The sequence below is a fragment of the Python bivittatus genome, unplaced genomic scaffold (genome assembly GCF_059951505.1).
Source record: "Python bivittatus isolate LINGU-HERP-01145 unplaced genomic scaffold, Pbiv_v1 ctg000330_np1212, whole genome shotgun sequence".
NCBI lineage: Eukaryota > Metazoa > Chordata > Lepidosauria > Squamata > Pythonidae > Python > Python bivittatus.
The window spans coordinates 43,871,240-43,892,548 of NW_028277058.1; the positions used below are offsets into that span (position 1 = coordinate 43,871,240).

A 21,309-nucleotide genomic window follows, 5' to 3' on the forward strand; every position below is an offset into this window, starting at 1 on the left:
TTCCAGTGGACGAGTGAAGTTGATATCTTTAGAGGTTCCTTTATCAGAAGGGCCCAAAAGCATCTTAAGGAATTACACCTGAACAGCTTTCCTAGTATCAGAGACAGGTTGAGTTCTGTGTTGAATGGTCTAAAAACAAGTATACAAGTCAGCTTCTCCCACCTGCAAAGACAAAAAGAGGATGAGACCTTTCTGCATGAAACCAAGAGCATGGGTTAGTGCTATCAATGGCATCACATTGCTTGGTCCTTTTGTTGCTTATCTGTCATCTCCTCCTGAATTGCACCCACCCAATCTGATTCAGGGTTTGTGTGACGACAATATTTTGGTCAAGAAATGAGATCAAAAATTTTGTTGGCAGCACTTATATGGCACCTTATGCATTAAAAGAAGGCTAGCAGACAAGTTCTGGATGGCTTGCAAAATGACGCTATTCTAGCAGAAAAGTGAAGTGCCCTCTATGACCTTCTTTGCTCAGCAATTTCTGGTAGCATTAGAGAATCAAATGATATTAATGTGACCCAAGGATGACCCTCCAAACCACTTACGTGACCAAAATTGTACAAACATCCCTTCTATTGAATCTTTTTGGTAAACAAAGGAAGGAGCCTAAAGATCCTATCAAGCTCTATCAGCTTCTTTGACAATCTTTGTTCCTGCCAGCAGGAAAGCCATTCTAGAATATGACCTTTAAACTTATGCTTCTGTTCATTAATCATTGTTTTTGTAATGAAGTTTGTGCTAGGATGGTATTTTCCCCTCTCCTTCCAATACCCCCTATCTGGTGTCTTTTGGTTGGTAACCCTTTGCCCTTAAAAAAAAAACAAAAAAAGCCCCCCATATCCTTTCTTACAGCAAGTGCTACTTAACAAGAATAATTAGGAACCAGAAGCAGAATCAAGTTGATCCTCCTGAACAAGTCATTAAGCAATAATATTTTAGCCAAACTGGAAATAGCTACTGATCCTTTTTGGTGGAAGACGCTTCTTTGCTGGAGCCTAGCCACCATGCGTTTTTTATTTTGCACTTAACCCCATCATAGTAGCATTGTTTGTGCAAGTGTTTATAGATTGCTTTGGCCTGTTAACTTTAATTGCATGAAGCTTATGTTCCCACCCCAACAACAGGGGAATGCTAAGAAGCACCCACACATTTTGTTAAAGATAGCTTGCAGTAGGAAGGAGAGACTCCATTTCAGCTTGATATAGGCACAGGAACAACCTTTCTGTTTTTAAAACTCAAGGCAAGCTATGAGGTTCTGAGAGCACCCCACCCCCCACCCCATGAACTCTATTTTTCTTTCCCTCCTCCATTAGTTCTTGTGAAATTGCAGTTGAACATTTATGTATGTCTGTATACGCGTGTGCATGTGTGCACACACATACACACAAATATATGTATTTTTACATACATATACAAAAAGATCTCTTATGGTATTTATGCTAAATGATGTACGTTCATTTTGAGACACTGAAATAATCTGTAAGTCCAGTGTTCCAAGTTTATCATGTTTTGTGGCTTTTGCCCAATCTGGTCACTAAAGTTTTTTGGTTAGGACAATGCAGCAATTAAGAGATCCTGTCTATCACTCTTCTGGGGTGCTGAAGAATTTCCTTATCCTTCTTCCTTGCCCTGAATCCAGAAAGGAGAAATAAAAAAAACCAAAAAACAAGATTTGCCTCTTCTTCTTTTTGTTTGATAACTTACTGATGATCTCCCAAAAACCTGTAGTGAGAATTTGATTTTGTTTTCTTTTTATTAGCTAAATTCCCTACAGAAACAATAAAAGTGGCTATCAACAACCCAGGGACGAATAGAAGCAAATATGTGTAGCTCAGAGTTGAACTGTGGAGTCCTTGGGGTTCTCTGAAGTTGGCTGTTTTCTTGCAAATGTTTTGTTACCCGGCTAGGTAACAACATTTGCAAGAAAACAACCAACCTCAGAGAACCCCAAGGACTCCACAACCCAGAGAGTCAGAGGAAAGCAAGATGTGACACTCTTCTCTCACAGTCCCTTTCCTTTATTCAAAATAAGCTAAGCCAACTTCCATCACAGCTAATTCAAGTCAGCCCCACCCAGCACTTCCAGGAAAGGTGATTCTTTCTCTTTCTCTCCCTCTTCCATCCAGAAATCCTTCACTCCCCACCTTTACTCCCCCTCCACCTTTTCTTCAGGAACATAACCTTCTCTATCTTTATTCTCCATTCCCAAATTAAGCTGTGTCCATGCAAAAATGCTAGCCTTAACACATGCATATAGGTGAATGATACTTCTTCAAACATCCTTCCTTCTTTGTGGAGGCAAGAGGCCTTTATGTTGTTTGCTTGGAGAGAAGTCTCATACGTATACAGTATGTTTCATCCTTACTCTGAATTCCTCATTTCCTCTCTTAGTGAGAAGCCTTGGCATGTACTGTACTGACTTTCTGTTTTTATTTTTTTTCTATCTGTAGCTGAATAGGTATGCACTATTACATTGATCTTCTCTCACAATGTCCTGTTTCATGGAGTCCTTGGTGCTGAGCTTGGTTGGTTGCTTGCAGACATTTCATTACCTGCTAGGAACATCATTAGTGTTAGTGAATGTGGGGTTTGCTCCCTGTTTATATATAGTAGCTTGCTCTGCCAATGTTGGTGGGGGTGTGGTTTTTCTCCTTGGTAATTCCTTGATTAGGGTATTGCTTTCTGCTTGTTTATCTGGTGTTAATCTCTGCTTATCTGGGTGTAGGTTGTTGGAGAGGATGTGTTCTGGTCTTTTTGTTTCCTTCTTAGCTTTTTTATTGTCTCTTTTGAATGGTGTGTAAATGTGCTTTATCTTTATGTGTCTACTGATGGCTGATTTGTCTGAATGCCAAGCTTCCAGGAATTCCCTCGTGTTTTTGGATTTAACTTGGTCTTAGGATGCTCACAGTTTCCCAGTTGAAACTGTGGTTGAGTATGTCCATGTGTTGTGAGATTAAGGAGTTTTCATCATGTCTTCTAACTGCTAGTTGGTGTTCATGGATGCGCTCAGCTAGTCTTCTGCCTGTCTGTCCTACATAGTGGCTATTACAGTCCTTACACTGTATGTTGTTGATGACTCCTGTATTTTCTTCTTGGGCTATTGGGTTTTCTGGTTTACTTAAGAAGTTTTGGAGGGCTTTAGTTGGTCTGTGTGCTATGGTGATGCTGTGTGGTTGTAATAGTGTTGGTTGTTTCTGAGACGTTTCTGATGTACAATAGTTTTATCCTTTTCATAGCTTGTGTTGGTTGTGCTGTAGTGGGTTTAGTGGTCAGGCACTTTTTGATAAAGTTGTATGGGTATCCATTTTGTTGGAAGATGTTGTTTGTATAGGTGGTCTGTTTCCTTTTTCTGGTGTTCTTGGTTGTTGCAGTGTGTTTGTACACTGTTCTTACACAGCTCCTTTTGTGGGAGGTTGTGTTGTTACTTGGTAATACAGCACTTAGTTAGTGGGGGTTGTTTTTTGATAGACTTGTGTTTCTAATTTGCCATTGTTTCCTCTGTTAATGAGGATATCCAGGAAGAGTAGTGGTTTTTTTTCTTCTTCTCTTGTGAATTTTATTCCTTTGAAAATGTTGATTGTTTCATGTGTCTTCTCTAGTTGTTCCTTTTTTATTATGACAAACATGTCATCTACATACCGGATCCATACTTTTGGTTGTATGTGTGGGAATGCTATAGTTTCTAGACACTGCATTATGGTCTCTGCTCTGAGTCCTGAGAATGGTGATCCCAACAATATTCCTCTGATTTGTTGGTATATTTATTTATCAAATGAAAGTAGGTAGTGAGGCAGAGGTTGATGAGGTCCATGATTCTAGATATTTCAGTCTTAGTGTATTTGGCTAGGTCAGGTGTGCAGTACACTACTGTTAGCTTTTAGACTGTTAAGTGCTTCAGATTCTGTGTTAGCCCATAACCTGCTAATTGTAACTATTGAAGACCAAGTGATTATTTGATAGCTCTATATGCCATTAGCCTCAAATATTATTTAATAGATTGTACTGAATGTTTATTAATTCCAGTTTCATTTTTTAACTTCCTGAATGCAGAAGCCAGTTTAGTAACCTATAGTGTTCACTCCCAACAAAACTGGCACTGTGGTTTGATACACTGCACTTAAAGGAGACTTAAACTTTTAGTAGTTTTATCTGCAAGTTAAATATTCACTGAGCTAAAATGGTTCAAATTCTCAGCCATTTTTAAAGGTGGAAACCTCCCCTTAATTAGCCCAAACTTTTGTTAACCCACAATTAATACTCCTTTCAACATTTTATAAAAGTGTGTTGGGTGCATACTTCTTCACACAGCAGAACAAATTAGAATATGCAATTAGTGGCCACAAGAGGTAATAGCCAGTTTAGACAGTTTTAAAAAGAATTTAAACCAATTCATGGAGGTTAGACAATCAGTGGCTGCATGTCAAGATGATTATATGCTACTTCCAAGTTCAGGCGCATCATGCTTCTAAATTAATAGTTGCTAAGACACAAGTGGAACAGAAAGTTGTGCCCCCACCCCTTCATTGAGGCATTTGGTTGTCCATTGTGAGGAACAGAATGCTGGACTACATAAACTTCAGTCTGATTCATGAATACTGTTATCAGAAGAGTGTTATCCAATGCACGTAGCCTTCAGCTTCCAGAATGTTCAGCAACAGCCATGCTGGCTAGGGAATTCTCAAAAAACTTTCAAAAACTGAAGCCTTCAATATTCTCATTATTTGATTAATCATCACATTAAGTTTAATTAATCAAGGATTTTCTTAATTATTGGCATGAAGTTACCAGAATCAAAGGTACAGAAAGGGGAAGATGGTTGTGATTCATTGTACCCTTCTTCTATCTTGTAATACAGCCTTCTATCAGATGGTCTCAGGCTTTTCCCGCTCCTCATTCTTTGCAGCTGTTTGCTACCTGTAGCAGCATGCACCTAACTTTCTGGTTTTCTTTCCTTATAGTTATCCTTTCTAAGGACCTTTTTTGAATGTTCCCATGATCAGTCCTCTTCATCTTTAAGTCATGTTCACCTGGCACAGATGTATGTCCTCCATAGTTCCTTGATACTTTAGGAATTGCTAATAGTCAAGCTGGTTTGCAGGATAGGAAACAATACTTTGGATAAAAAACACTAAAGCATGGTAAGATATCAAACTTTACAGAATATACTTGTTCTTTAAAAGACCCAAAGCTTATGTGCTGGTACTAATAGAGAGGATGATCCAAAAATGGTATTCTCAAAATCTATTTGCCTAGTATATATTTCCTGTTTTACTAGATAGAGTTAGCTTGGCAGGTAGAAAAATCCTGGGCATTTATATATTCTCACTGCTAATTATCCCTTGTCACTACTAATTTGGCACTGAAGTTCACATAGGCCTATCAAACAAGAATGCAAGAGTCTCTAGATGTCAAAAATACTGTATCATATCCTTGCCAGTACATATCCTGGCATTTCATAGGTCACGTGCCTTTTACAGAAATTCTTGTTTGCAACTTCCTGTAATTATGACACTGGGTTCTTCTCATTAGATTATCATAATTCTTCAAACAGTGCCTAGATATCATTTTTCCAGCAAGATTTTATACAATTGTGGATTATTTAAATTACTATTAAATCATTACTTGGGGGCACAGAAGCTTAGATTGTAAAACCACTTCCGAGTACCTGACTGCGATTTTGTTATATATGTAAAATGAAAGCAATATCACTTTTTAAATGAGAAAAAAAGGAGTGTCATAAGTTATCTCATAAGATTTTATTGGTGCAAACCTCGCAGGTTGAAGGGCCTCCTGAAAAGTCAGTATTGTAATCTGAAAACAGAGGCACACAATCTGAATTGCTAACACCATACGTGACCCTTGAAAACTTGAGGTGTGACAACCAAGGTCAGTTGGTTATCATGTTGTAATTTTTATGGTGATACAATGGGAAAATGGCTAAATACAGGGAGAATAACTACCATTATTTAATAAACCTAAATTAAAGTTGTTTTTTCCTGCCCCCACCCACTACTTTGCCTGGCCCTGCCTACATCTGCAGCGAGCTGATCAAAAAAGTGAAGATGGTGGATTTGTCCTTTTTATACCTACCAATATCTTCCAGTAATTACATTAAAACATCCATAGTATAACAAAATAAAAAATAGGAATGTAGCAAGCATCATAAAACCAAAAATTAACACCATTAAATAATATAAATAAATGGCAGCAATCATAATTCAAGTGCTCTTCTAAATAACCTTGAATATGAATCTGCAGTCATGTATTTAATAATGTTCAATTATTATTTAATAATTTTCTTCTCTGTCACATTAAGCATTACAAATTGCTAACAAGTTTGCAGGTTCCTGAGTGCTGCACTGCAGACTTCTGGGAGCTGCATGGTTTCCTGGGCATTCAAGTGAGGCAATGCTACACAGAGAAACAAATATGTAGAATTTTTGCAGATGATTTTATCCTGTTAATCAAGTCATTAGTAATTTAACTCTGTTATATATACAAGGAAGAACTTCAACTATATGCCCCAATTAGTTAGGATACTGCACCTTTGTTTAATCAATTTTCCACAGAATGTGTGGGTAGAACTACACATTAACCCGCACATTGATGATGACAAGAGCACAGTCAGGAAAAATAAAAATCAATAAACTTTGGGTGATGTCAGCTGAACAGGGGAACAAAGTTATTTATCAAACCTGACAAGAGATTCTAAAACATAGGATATTCCATTCTTCTATTCTATCCCGCAGCACTAAATCAAGCCTTCCTGTAGTTTGGTACAATATAATCAATCATTCATTCTTAACACATTTCCGTAAAAATGAACTGGAATGTTGTTAAGCATTTCAGCCACCTTAGTGACTTAACAACAATTACTGCTACTTCTTATCTTTATAACAGAATACTTATATGCCACCTTTCCTGCAGGAGATCAAGGCAGGAGATCTCCCTTCATTTTATCGTCACATGCTGCTATATCACTGCATGGCTGGCTGGGGAATTCTGGGAGTTAAAGTCCACACATGTTAAAGTTGTCAAGTTTGAGAAACACTGGCTTAAATGAACAGGAGTTGTTCCGGGATCAGACATTCTGGGTGATTGCCCATCCCCACCCAGAGTGAACTGCAGCTCTCAGCTGTCCAGTTTTCACTTGCCTATTCTTGCTCTTTCAGTGTTTTTACTGATGACTGAAGTCGTAATTATATATAGTTAAAGAGTTGTAAGTACAGGCAAACAGAATTCTACAGTGGTATATATATTGTCCACAGAAGAAATGTCTTGGTTAATTTTTAAACTGGAACATTAGGGTATCTGTCTGCTGCCCTACAGAAAGCAATTCAAAATCAATAATTTTAAATGTAACAGAGAAGAGGGGTAACTTCCCAAGAACAAAAGGTAGCAGCAAATCTGACAAATTCTGGTTGTATCAGTATCATATCAACATGTGTTTTTGTTCTGAATGTATATCCACCATTTTAGTTCACATTTAAATAAAATTTATTTTCCCATTTTCAAAGGAATATACAAAATTGAAACATAGTTTATAATGCACACTTTTTCTGAATTTTGTAATTTAGTTTGTCCATTTTAAAAGAATGTATATTAAAGGAAAGTCTGTACATAAATGCATACATTCATGAAAATAATATACAAAATGCTTTCTATTTGAGAAAATTTGCAAAAACTCATTCATGAAAATTGCTAAGAAAAATATATATTTGGAGAAATGTGTATCAAAATACATGCTAATTTCAGTGCAAGCTCTAAAAAAATTCTCAAGTTCAACTAACCTGAGAGCCAGTTTGGTGTGGTTAAGGTGCTGGCCTAGAAAGCAGGAGACTATGAGTTCTAGGCCAGCCTTAGGCATGGAACACTGAAAAAAAGTGAGCCTGATAGATTGCCAAAAATGAGAAATTAAGGGGAATTAAATGTGTTGATAAACATGAAGCTGCTAAAGAAGTTCATTTGGAAATTAGTAATGAGGTATCATTAATCCCACCTCTTCGTTACGTTGTTCCAGAGTCAGTAATGAGCTGGAGAAGGGCAAGGAGATGGAGAATACTGAAAAAGCACATGTGTTACTCGATGGAAGGGCCAGTAGCCAGTAAGGACTATCTGTTCTGGATATAGTCGCATTTCCATGAAGGAGTAGATATATAATCCTGGATCAACTTTGTCACTAGAAGCCAGTTTTGTTGATTACATAAAATACATCTGTAGATCCTGTTGATCTGGTTTGGAACAAACAGGATTTTATAGCTCTTTATGTTTTCTATCTTTATTTTGCTTCTGTAAGTTGCTTTGCAGTATTTTATGAAGAACAGTACACAAATAAATGAACAGTAAACAGGGGGACCTATTTCACAAACTCAGCAAGGTGGTTCAACTTTTTGATATAACTCACTATTTTAGGTTCCCCCATGATAATGTTGAACTTTAACCTTTAAGGTTGAAATTTTCCATGCTTGATTTCTGCCAGTACTTGTTTTCACCAACAGCAAATGAAGTAAAATTCCACAAGCATGTCTTGTGCATTTCCTAGTAACAGCATGCCCCTAGCCTTATGAAAGGCAGGGTAAGAACAAGATGAGGCTTTTTTAATGCTACTAAGTTCAGACTCCTTAAATAAACAAACAAACAAACAAATAAAATCTATGTCTGCAGAGAACCTAGCAGCATGGTCATTGCTGAATTATACTGTAAATACTAGGTGACTCAAATAACATGATGGTCAAATACCTTTCTCCCTACCATCACCAGCAAAAAAAAAGAAAGGGAAAGGAGAACATTTTAAATGATAGTTTTGAAAATGACAATTTTATAATCCAGAGATTCATCTTTGAATAGTGTTGAGGGACCACACTAAAAATACAGAAGTCCAAGGCAAAGAAGGTGGTGGGGCCAGGATTAAAAAAAAAAAATTAAAAATCAGTGCTAACTTTTAGAGAGGATCTAGAGACTCCAGCCATAGATTTTCTGGAGCACACCCATGTTTTGCATCAAATAACTGGAGAATATATATTTTACATGAGGCCAGGTGTTTATTAAAGAGTTCACCCCACTTTGGCTACATCAAAATAATCACACAGATGAGACAATTTCCAAAATACACATTTGAAAATAGTGAATATGTCAGGTCAGACTTACAACTTTTGAAGACAGCCAGCAAGACAGAGATTGCAGCTTAAAACAGAATTGATAGTACGTATGGTAACAACAGAATGCGGGCATTACAGGCACAAAAACTCTACAATCCATATATATTCCTGTGGTTGGAATAGAACTGTAGCATTTTATCATGTATCTACTATGGTTTTTAGCCTGTCTAAATCTGATAATATAACAAAAACCTAGCATTCCACTAAATATTGCAGTTACATAAAAGGTTGAATAGAAAGAATCTAGAGAATACTAAAATGCAACACATTTTTTCTCTGAACCTCAAGCTTTATATAGAAAAAATAAAATGGAATTTATGAAGCCAACTTTCTTTTGCTACTTCAACATTTGACATAAAACAACTTAACTCTCAGGATATATTGAGGAGAAAAAGCAGTATTTTTGTTATAAGAGTCAAACAAGATTCCATGCTTTTTATAATGAATCTGATCAAGATAGGGAGGAAGCAGTATATGCCATCCCAACCCACCTTTTGTTGTTTGTAGTAGAGTGGTATAACCTCTTTGTATAAATAAACATTCACACAATTTTTCCTCCCTCTTTTACACACACAAAACCTGGATAGCAAAAGGGACAATTTAAAGTGTGGGAAGAGAGAGAAAGAGAACGGGTTCCTAGATTCTTGTGGACTTCAACTCCCCAGAATTCCCCAGCCAGCAAAACAACATAAGTTTCTGTCTAGCATGCTAGCTGGGAAATTCTGGGAGTTGAAGTCCACATGTCTTAAAGTTTCTAAGATTGAGAAACACTGTCTGGAAGGATGAGCTTCTTCTCTTCAGGGAAGAGTCTTCCAGACTGATGCCTCCCACCCAGGCTAAGTACTGGATCTTTCCATACAAGAAGCAATCAAGGAGACTTCTTGCTTGAGCAACATGATCTTCCTGAGCTCTGATGTGCTCCTATATTTGTATCACTTCTTTAATCTTCCCAATTAGCGTGTACCTTGAACTGCTTCCATTTGTTCCTTTGCCTCTGCTTTGCTCTTTATTGCTATTTGTAGGCTCAGGTGAATAACAACACTCCTCTCCTCCTCTAGATCAATTTAAATATTAAAAAAAAAAAAACCTTGGCTCAGGGTACCTGTCAGCCAGTTGCATTGCACTGCACTACATTGCGTTCTCTTTTATTATTTTGTCTTTGTCCCACCAAACACACATATTCTGTGGCTCTTCTGTGCATGCGTTTCATCCCTAGTAGGCTGTTGGGTGGCATTGGCCTCCCTTGTTTCTCTTTATGTTGCAGTTACAGCAATGCAAATATTGTGGTTTTCTTCTCATTGCTTTCTCTGCACGGATGGTGGTGTTTTGGTCATATAAAGTTCAACGTTTCAGAAATGAGTTCACCGTTAGACATTAGCCTCACCTTAATTAGAAAAGAATGTTTCAAACTAACTTAGAAAATGTAAAAATAAATAAATAAATAATGAATATCTGTCCCTTTGGAATAGGCTTAGTTAATTTACTATAACATGCTTTTTCATGGACTGGGATCCATGTAGCATACACTTTACATAATAAAGTGTATCAATGCTTACAAAAGCTGGTATATAATATAAGTGCCAATCTTTAAGATGGTATAAGATTTTGTAACCTATGATTTCTATTGTCTGAATCCACTCAGTTGTGGCTTATTTCTGGTTAAAAGTGACTTACTATGAAGCATGAATCCAAACATTCTGTTGTTTTTTTTTAAAAGGGCAACTGTTCGTAATTTCCTCCTTGAGACTCCGGCTCACTTTCCTCTCTGGAAATTTCTGCCTTCCTTCACATCATGCCGCTTGAAATGCAACAGTGTGAATTTTCCTCTTGACTTAAATAATTAACTCTGTAAACAGAGACATCTATCCCTGCAAAGCACAATATCCAGGAACTATTTGTTCTTCTAAAGTGTGTCTGGCTCCTGCCAGCAGGGTCTGGCTCTGTGCAAACCAGGGGTTTTATCTTTTGTTAGGTTTAAGGAGGGGAAGGAATGGAGGCAAGGATTTGTCTTGTGCCAATGACCCATAGTAAGAGGGATTAATTTCTGTCAAGGCAATACAAAACTCTGGCCCCTCTCCCTCCAAATTATGGAGAACACATTTGCATTTATTGCTTCCCCTGCTTTAAATCCTATCAAATCCACTATCAAACCAGGGAGTGAGTCAGTTGTCTAGGTGCATTACCAATGTTATTGTCAGTTCTGATTAATCAGGGGTCCTTGGCAGGCTTATGGCCAATTAGAATTTACCATAATAAGGGGGTGACAGCTGGTGTTGCTAAGCAACAGCTGTCTATAGAACTAAAGAAGTCAGACACATTTAGATGGTACTGTGGAGTTCCACGGCAGCATGTCAAAACAACATAGGCTTCTGTCCAGCAATTTTATTTCCCAACCAAAGAACAACAGGCAATGGAGTGAGAAACGTATTTACTTTTAAGAATATGACTATGAGCGAAAAGAATGATCTCCTCCTACCCTTTGGAGATGAATTTTAAACAATGGAGACGCTATCCTCATTTTCAATTAAGAGAACGTATCAATGAACTGGAAGTTTATCCCACCATAAATTAAGTCTCCAGATGCCTGATGAGTGGATATAGGGAAATCAGCTATTAGAATAGTGAACAAGAGAAGTCAGCACCCCCAAACACTTTCATATGCCCTCTCTAAGAAATGCATGCACTATAACCTAGAGAAATTAATTCTGAAATGACCTGTTTAGAAGACAGCAAGAGTTGGTTAAGGCCAAATGAAGGATTAATTACCATTCCTTACCAGTCACCTAGGCAAATCCCACTTCTATAAGGACGCCTCTTATTAGCAGAAAATGGGATCCAGATTTTCAGCTGGTGTAAGTAAAATAGGTATTAGGTTAATGGGACTACATTGCTATATTGCATTTGAGGTTCTCATGCTAATCTGAGCTGGAACCCAAGGCCCTGTTGCTTATCTGGAACAGCCTAATACTGCCATGGAGGGGCAGAGCTGGCAAAATAAAAATCAAGGTGTATATGTGGGACTAGATAAAGATAGGCACATGCTAGAAAATTCTCATCTTATTTTATTTGGTAACTACTGTTTTATATGTGCAAGCCCAGAGAGCTACTCTTAGAAATAAATACATCTGCATATATTTCAATAAGTTATATAAAAGCAATGAATAGACATAATAATGAGGAGAAATGGAGAAGTAGCTACAGGTAGTCCTCGTTTAGTGACTGCCTCGTACAGCGACCATTTGGAGTTATGACAATGAAAAACTCACTTTGTGACCAATCCTCACATTTACAACCTTTCCAGGTCTGTAAAGCAAAGGAAAGCTGAAGTAAGATCACAAACCCAGTCGCAGTTTCACTTAGTGACTGCTTTGCTTAACAACTGAGTTGCCGGTCCCAATTGTGATCACTAAATGAGAACTATCTGTACAAGCTCTAATTTAAGGGTGGGTAACCTGCAACCCAAGGGCTAAATGAGATCCACAATCCTCTTTTTTAGTAGACTATGGAGCTTCCTCTGGCTATGGATGCCGAAAACTGACAGCACTATTTCCCACTATTTGAGTTGGGAAACAGATGAAAAACTAAAATATTGTAAACACTGAAGTTGACAAGGCAGGAACCAGCAGTGCTTTGGCCAGCCAGTACATTTGTGCAAACACTGAGCACATGCTCTCTTATTGCAAGGCTGGCAAAATAACAGCTGATTCAAAAAGACAGGAGGAAAAGTTTTAGGATTTAAAACCTGTTGGGGGGGGGAGGAGGAGGAGGAGGAGAGAGAGAGACATAGGCAGGCAGTCTGATTTCTGTGTTTTGCATATATATAGCTTCTTGTCTGTAATAAAGTAACTTTTCTAAGCTGTCTATGAAACGTCTGCCATCGGCTACCCAAGTTGATTTTATGGACAGTAGAGATTTATTCTTGTGTCTGGTATGCAATCTGAGATTAAAGTAGGTTAAAGTAGACATCAGTTACAAACTAAAGAACACCTTTACCACAACAAAGCCTGACTCACATACACGTATGATATGGCCCAACGCAATTTGTGGCACCAAATACTGACACACACCCCCCTCCCCATTCTAACTTAAGCAATCCAGAGATGGATTGGCCTCCATTGCAAAATACACAACATAGGTTCCAACTATTTACCCAGAACCTTTGTTCTCAAAAATATTTTTTGTAAAAAAAATAGCTTTTTAATGATAGGTCTTTGAGGAAATTCCAACTTTTGTACACTAATTACAAAGTGTTTAAAGTTGTGGTACCTTTCCTTTTGGGACACTGCTAGGGAAACAACAGACAAAACATCTTGTGGTAACCTCAAAGGCCAACAAATGTATTATTGCATAAATGTTCACAACCAAAGGCCAAGTGCACTATGATCCCTGCCAGTTTATGCAGGAATAAATTTGTTCATTTTTAAACTGCCACAACAATTCTAAAATCATTCATGTAATCTGGTATGATTTATTAATTTTTAATGTGCCACATGATTACTTGTTTTGCTGCAAAAAGATTAATACAGCTAGCCCGCTGGGAAGTGCTTGAGAAAAAGATATGCTTGCATAAGCAGGGGAAAATCAAGTCAGGAAATTTCCCATTGGCACTGCAACACTGGTCATTTCCATAGCAGTGACTTATAACATCATCTAGCATTATTAAATATCCCTGTGCCAAAATAAAAGTAATAAGGATAGGCTTTTTCTCATGGCAGCAATGCTTGGATAATGTTATGAAAACACTTTAAGTCACTAAAGGGAAAATGGCCTGAGGTATTATGAAGCCAATTAGATCAAGTTCTTGGATAAGACTGGGTTGTGAAACATAGACCCATATACACCACAGAGACCATGGCAGGAAAGGAGCATTGCCCATCCCTGCTTTCCCCAAGGGATTGTTAGACTGCAAAGGACTGATTGATTTCTGTAATTTAAAAAGAAAAAGCTTACATTCCCAGCAAATAACAGTTTGAACCTGTGCACTTTCATGTACAGAAAAAAGTTTGCAACTACTGGTCACCTCAAAAATTCAGCTGCTACATTTCTGGCAGTAACAGGGCGTGTGTCTTTTGCTCATGTTTCAAATGCAATAGATACTGTGCTGTACTTTCTTCTGAACCTACTGAATAGCAAGTGTGTCTTAGAAAGTATTGTCCTGATGGTGTTTCATGCATGAAAGTTGCTCCAGCTTAGATTCTGCAAAAGAATGGTAACCAAACATTTCTATCAAATACTATGCTCTTCCTGCATGTATAGATACCCTCCAACCTTTTTTTGGACTCCAAAGTGATATATAGATTTCTAATGGCATATCTTTTTTTTGGGGGGGGGGATCAATCTATAGGGATCTGAAGTCCAAATCTGATAGTTCTTTAAGAATACAAACTGCATATAGTTATTGCAAAGATGAAACAAAACTCATTCTTCATTTTCTGATTTAACACCCTTATATACTAAAAAACCTTCCCCTTAAAGGAGCAGTGACTCTACACAGGCCAATCAATAAGGCATTAACCATGTTGCAGTGATTCACTGACAATCCCTCATGATGCAATATTGCACATTTAGGAAACACATAGCAGAAAGAAAAAGAAAAACATTTTGTATGTGGAATTGTGACACCTGCCTGCATCTTACCTCTTTTATCTTTGCAGTACTGAAGGCTGGGGTCAATATGCTCCGGACATTTTTCCACTTCTCATCACGCAACATGACAATGCTGTCTGCAAATGGCTTAAAAGCCAAATCTGGATTCTAATTGAAGTCAAAGATAGAACAGGATTAAAAGCAGACAACTCTTAATAGCAATTTAACTACTGATAAACAAGTAAGATAAATACAAAGTAGGATAATAACTTGCAGCTTCCAATACTCTGAAAAGTTGTGCATTGGTTTGCCTTCACACTCTTGCTTGTATTGTATATACAGATGTATTGTGATTCTGAGAATCCAGAAATCCCCTGAAATGTTGCGGCATGGACTTCTTTGCCAAGGGACCTTCCTTTGCACTGTGCAGCTTATGTTGAGCTCAAGATGCCCCAATTGTTAATGCACACTGGGGTTTCCTTGTAATTGTGTGGATGTCCCATTCCAAGTTCCTTTGGAGGTAAGATTTCACTGTTTTGGAATGACACTACTGTCCACAATTGTTCCTACTGGGAGTTTTGTGAACCTCCAAGTAAAAACATGAATTTGAAATTCAGAACTAGTAGAGACATATTCTAAAGAAAGATTGCAATGACAAAACATTATGGATCCATGATTTAATCCCATTGGCTTCAGTTAAGCTTAAATTCAATTTATTTGGATTTAACCTGGATGAGAATAAAACTATGACAATTCAACATTTCAGTAATATTATATGAGAAACTGTTAATCTGCTGAATTATTGGAACCTTTGGAGGTGTATATTAGTTGTAATAGCATTTTCAAAATGCTAGAGATAGATGAAAATCAGAATGCTGTATCTTGATATCACCCATTCATACAGTATAAATAGTAGCTATCTTCTAGGTCATCTCATGCATCTGCTAATATATGCTGTTGTCCACAGGGTGGACACTTTGCCCTAAAAACCACAGTGAATGATCTTAAAAAGCTGTGCCCCGTGATATGTGTGTAGAGGAATGCATCACCAGTAAGAGTCAAGAGGACACCGTGTGCTATGCAGATTTTTGCCCTGAGAAACTCTGACTCTCAACCTCACTCCTGCAACAGGTACTGTACATATAAAACTGTTGCCATGCAGTACCACTAAGAAGCAGCACTCTGCACTGCAATATTTATTGCAAATCTGTTATGACTTGTCATTCTGATCAATGATTGTAGTAAAGAATGGACTGGCTCAGACCTAAATATACCCCAAATGAACATTCCTTTCAGATCCCTCCTCAAAAACTCATTTTTTCTGTAAAGTTTAGCAGAACTCCTTAGCTCTATATCCTATATAAACAATCCCAACCCAGTTTTCCCATGCCTCCATAACCTTCTACTGCAGTTCTTACATCAAACATTAGCTTAATTGTTCTTGAGGCAGAAACCTATCCATATGCACTTTTCTAATAGGCTTTGGTATCATCCATCTGTAAATGCTACGCTACAGTACAGCCTTCTTTCAAACTGGAAAATTCCAGCCAATCAGCCACCCGTGCCTTTCTACAGGATACTCTATTCAGTGTTCCCCATCCCTCGCTGCTCTTTAGATTACTTTTCCAACTATCATTCTACATTCTGTGACTGCTGATCTTCCTCAAACCTCATGGGCTCTTTTTTATTAGCAGTTGTTCCTTTAGCATGTTTTTAGAAAGGCAGGATGGTGGACCAGGGCTGGGTTTGTTGTTGTGTTGATGCTTGGTACTCCTGCACTTGGAAGGATTGATACTGAAGCTCAAGCTCAGATACTTTGGCCACCTAATGCGAAGAGAGGACTCTTTGGAAAAGACCCTGATGCTGGGAAAGATGGAAGGCAAAAGGAGAAGAGGACGGCAGAGGGTGAGATGATTAGACAGCATCACTGAAGCAATGAGCATGAAACTGAGCAAACTCAGAGAGGCAGTGAAGGACAGGAAGGCCTGGTGCGATATGGTTCATGGGGTCACAAAGAGTCGGACACAACTTAACAACTGAACAACAACAACAGCTCCTGCAAACCTTAGGCTTCTCTGGAGAATGGAGAGACTTCTTTATTTCTCAGTCTGGGCTACCAGGCTGTCAATACTCACCCACACTATTAGAATGTAATAATAGCCATTTCTATATTCCATAAAGATAAACCCTGAAGATACAGTACTTCTACACTGAGTCCAACAGAAGTAAAAAAAAGCTTAAAAGAAAAAAGAAAATGTGTTTACTGTAGTGAATCATATGGTTGAAATGAATATATTCCTCATTTTCTTTCTACTGAAGGTTTATTTGGTAGAACAAAAACAGAAATCCACACATTTAAAACTAAATGTCTTTTTTTGTTAATGAACCATAATTATATTTATAGTCAAGAGTATTATAGTGAGTAATGATTGACTTGTACCAAGAAACCATTCCCATGCAACTGTTCATGAGACTATCAACTCATCCCAAGATGAACCCCATAACAGCTGTCTTTTAATTCTAGTTCACCATTAAGTCCTATGGGATTTTCCTCCTGGGCTGGGATGATTAATCTCCTGGTATTGTTTTTATGGTTTTACTTTGCTATATGCTGCCCAGAGTCTTCATATTAGAGAAGGTTACAAAAATGTAGATAAACTATTAATGGAATTCCTATGTAGGAATTCCCATTCCCATTTACTCACTCTTTGACTTTATTTTAATGGATGCCACTGGGGGGTGGGGTAAAGAAGTGCTATGAGTGATATTAGCACATAACTATGCTTTTTCTTGCCAGATATTACATGTGGAGAACAGAAATAGGTCAGGGTCTCCTCTTGAGTTTCATCTCCTTTTTTCTACCAAGTTACATCTAGTAAAAAGAAAATGCTGTGGGACATAGAATCACTGTGCTGAAATGCAATCTCCCCCCCCCCCCGGCACCCAGTGAAATGAAATATGTGAAGGTAGACATAATCTACCAAAATTAGATTATATAATCTGATCCTATTTTACATGATAGTTCTTCCCCTTAATCTCTATTTTAGACCTCACAACCTAAGCTCCTTCACAAGTTTCTTGAGAAGTTATCATTATTCTCCTTCAGCCCAGTATATCCTACCAGGGTGTTCTTGTGGGAAAAAAACTAGAGCAGGGAGAACTATGTACACTGCCTTGAGCTCCTGGATGAAAGGTAGGATATAAATCTACAAATAAATAAACAGAATCTAGGAAACTGTTCTTCAAGTCTTAAAGGCACATGCCTTAAAGCAGAGATGAGTAACCTAGTGGGCCCTATGAAGCTCTCACCTGTTTCAGCTGAAACTTCACAGAAATTGCACTATTAACTCTGGCAACAATTAGTGGATTTGGGGTGGTACAATTTTTTTTTAATTCTTCTTTTAACAGTAGCCACTAAACCTTTTATACCTATTCCTCCAGTAAAAGAAATAAACCACCATTACAAATTTGCACAAAAAAAAGGGAGGCGGGGACAACAAACAAAATGAACAAAATCCTCCTGAATGGAAAATTGCTATTATAATCTCAGACATAATGTAACTTTTTTGGCATTGCCATACACATGAGCATCTGAGGAACAGCCCATGACTCACTGGTTGCCAGACAGATCTCATGAACTCACCCTTTTGATTCTAAGGCACAGTTATGCTATTATTGAATTTTTAATGCATTATTGTGTTGCAATCTTTGTTGTGTTAAAAACAAACTCTGCAAGTAAATCTTTATTGCAATATGAGAGATGGCAACCCCAAAGCAGCAACTCATGCAGAGAGACAATCGGCAATTCCTTCAAACATTAAACATGCCTACACCAAGTGTAGATTCACTCACACTGAACACTGAGTTCTGCCAACACTCCCACCTTCAGAAAACCAGAACAGTGAGTCATATTGTGAGTTAGCAGCTCAGTGGTTATAGTAACTTTTCATTATTTAATGTAAACTTATATGTTGTTGCCTATGGAGAGGAGCTCTTATATGTCAGATAACTGGCTATTAAAATTGAAAGAGGTGCTCAGCACAGATCTGCTTATGCAGAGGACAAGCAAACTAGCAGCTTCTACTCATGATCAATAGGTCAGACAACATGACATTCAGCATACAGAGAGAGGATCCATACTGTGGTGGGTTTTTTAAATTGCCTCCATAACTTGGGCAACTCCAGGCTTCAGTTCGGAAAACCTTCACCCCCTTCCACCAACGCAACAACTTTTACAAAGGTACCTTAGATTGTTCTTCAACAATAGCGAGCTGCCACCACAATCAATAAAAATATTGGATGGCCTCTTTGGTTAATGCCCCCGGATGAGTCTTTAAAGATCGCCACCCGCCTGCAGAGCGAACACTTTTGAGAAGGAAACGCAAACAGCGGACACACAATGGAAGTTAAATGTCAGATAAAGGTTTCCATTTTGAAGGGGGGAGGGGTCCAAAGCTGCTCCACTGACTATACTATTTTCTCATGCAGAAAAACACCAACAGATTTCTAGCCGTACCCAGCCAATCTCTGCTTGCCCTTAAAGGAAAGGATTAATGACTGTATCCTCTGTAAACAGACACATAAGGAATAAAAATGGAGCAGCGTTTATTTGAAACACAGCACAGCATTTTGTTGCATTCATATAGACCAAAGTGATATAATGGTTCAAGCATGAGACCAGAATGACAGAAATCCAAGTTCTCATCCCCGCTCGGAAATAATGTTCATGGAAAGACCTTGTGCCAGTCATTCTCTCTAATTAGGGTTTTTTGGAACAAGGGTACAATAAAACTGCAATAAATATATGGACCTTTTAAATGCAGGCTTAATCAAGTCTCAATGTACTCTGCTAATAATTCTGTACTGACTTCATTTTACAGTCCTTTCCAAGCAGATTTTATTCATCACCATATTACAATTATAACCTGTATTTCAACAAGATGATCCTGAAGGGGCCCTATGACAATTACTTAATATAATGCAAGAAAGGCTATTTTTAAAAACCATTGAACATAAAAACAAACCATGGCAATTAAATAGCAGATCAGCAGTAAAAAAGCTCCATATTAAATGCCACCAAATGCTCAGATACATAGAAAGATTTTCAGTTGGCATGTGAAATGCTAACAGAAGACACCCATTAGAAAACTGGCTGCCAGCCAACTTCTGGACACAATACAAAAGGCTAATTATGACCTGTAAAACCACCCCAAATTAAAAAAAAAAAAAATTAAACCAAGTTACCTTAAGATTGTCTTCTCCCATAAAAGCTGCTAGGTTTTGAGATTCTCCAGAAAGGCTCTTATTCTGCTTACATGTTAAGTTTTTTTAAAACCTTCTGTGTGGGTTCTGTCCTCTTGTTCTCTTTCCTACATGTTCTGAATGCTGGGAAACATTCACCATTTAAACAGGAAAGCAAGGGAAGGAGGCATGAATAATCTGTCCATTTAATCTCCTCTCTTTGTGGTAGTACCTAATCAACCTTGGCTGATCTCAAAAAGCTAACCATGGTCAGACTTCGTTAGTATTTGGATGATAGCCTATCTGGAATCCCAGGGCTGGAGGGTTAAATCTCTCAAATTAAATCTGAGTGGAAAGCGACAGCAAACCACTTATGTACTGCTGCCACAAACACTCTGTGGATCTGTGCATAACCTCATCAGGGGTCAGTCTTCATCCAAAGGAGATGTTCCTTTATCATATTTATTTTATTACTTTATTTTACTTTTTTAGTCTCCGAAAATAGAGACTCTCTTAGAACAGGATTCTTTTCGCAACCAGTGAGCAACCCATAATGTTTTGTTTCAAACAGATGCTTGGGAGTTTAAATAACATTTAACTGTTACTTTTTAGAAACTTCTTTAGCGGAGCTTTTGTTATTTTACAGCAAAAGATTTACAGAACACTATGCCAGCTGCATACAGTTCTCGGCCACCTTTCTTGTAGCAAATTTAGACAATAAACCATAAGAAATGGCAGCATAATTTCCTATTGTTTTCCAACAGAAAAAAAAGTGTGAATCTTCATTCTGGATTAATACACCTCCAAAACTCCAAAATATCCTCCAACTCTGCCCTAACTCCTCCCCCCAAAGAAATACTGGACTAAAGACTCATAAGAATGAATACTGCATCAACTGTTGCTGTCTCCATATACCTAGTAAGTGCAGCTACAAAAAAATCACCTACACCCATTTTGTAGGTACATCTACTATTTGCGGTTTTATCAGCCATGGTAGTAAAGGGGCAGTCCAAAAATAAACAATGAAATAAAAGGGCACAGTACCACTAACTCTAGTAGAATGTATACTTCTTCACAAGCAGAGTAATTTTCAAGTTTGGCCAACCTAGACTTGCTACTGACTAGCAGTAATTTCTGGCAAGCATCCATGGAACACTTGTTCACATTTCATTTAGTCATTTAGATGTACTAAACAAAGATCTTTCAAAACCTTAGATTGATCCTTAAGAAATATTATATGCGAGGTGGCCTCAGGTCAACTTCTGTGGGGCAGAAAGACCAGCCTATATTTATCTTCATAGCAAGTTGCGCGCACGTGACA

General features: G+C 37.9%; 1 protein-coding gene across 3 annotated transcripts in view; it reads right to left on the reverse strand.

Annotated features, from left to right (window-relative positions):
- TBXAS1 (thromboxane A synthase 1) overlaps positions 1-21,309 on the reverse strand; it is a 237,952-nt gene that overhangs the window by 82,021 nt on the left and 134,622 nt on the right. For all 3 annotated transcript variants that reach the window (XM_015889542.3, XM_025172010.2, XM_025171937.2), the window contains exon 6: positions 14,799-14,915. In XM_015889542.3, coding sequence (XP_015745028.1) covers positions 14,799-14,915 — 117 coding nt within the window. The remainder of the gene's footprint in view (positions 1-14,798; positions 14,916-21,309) is intronic.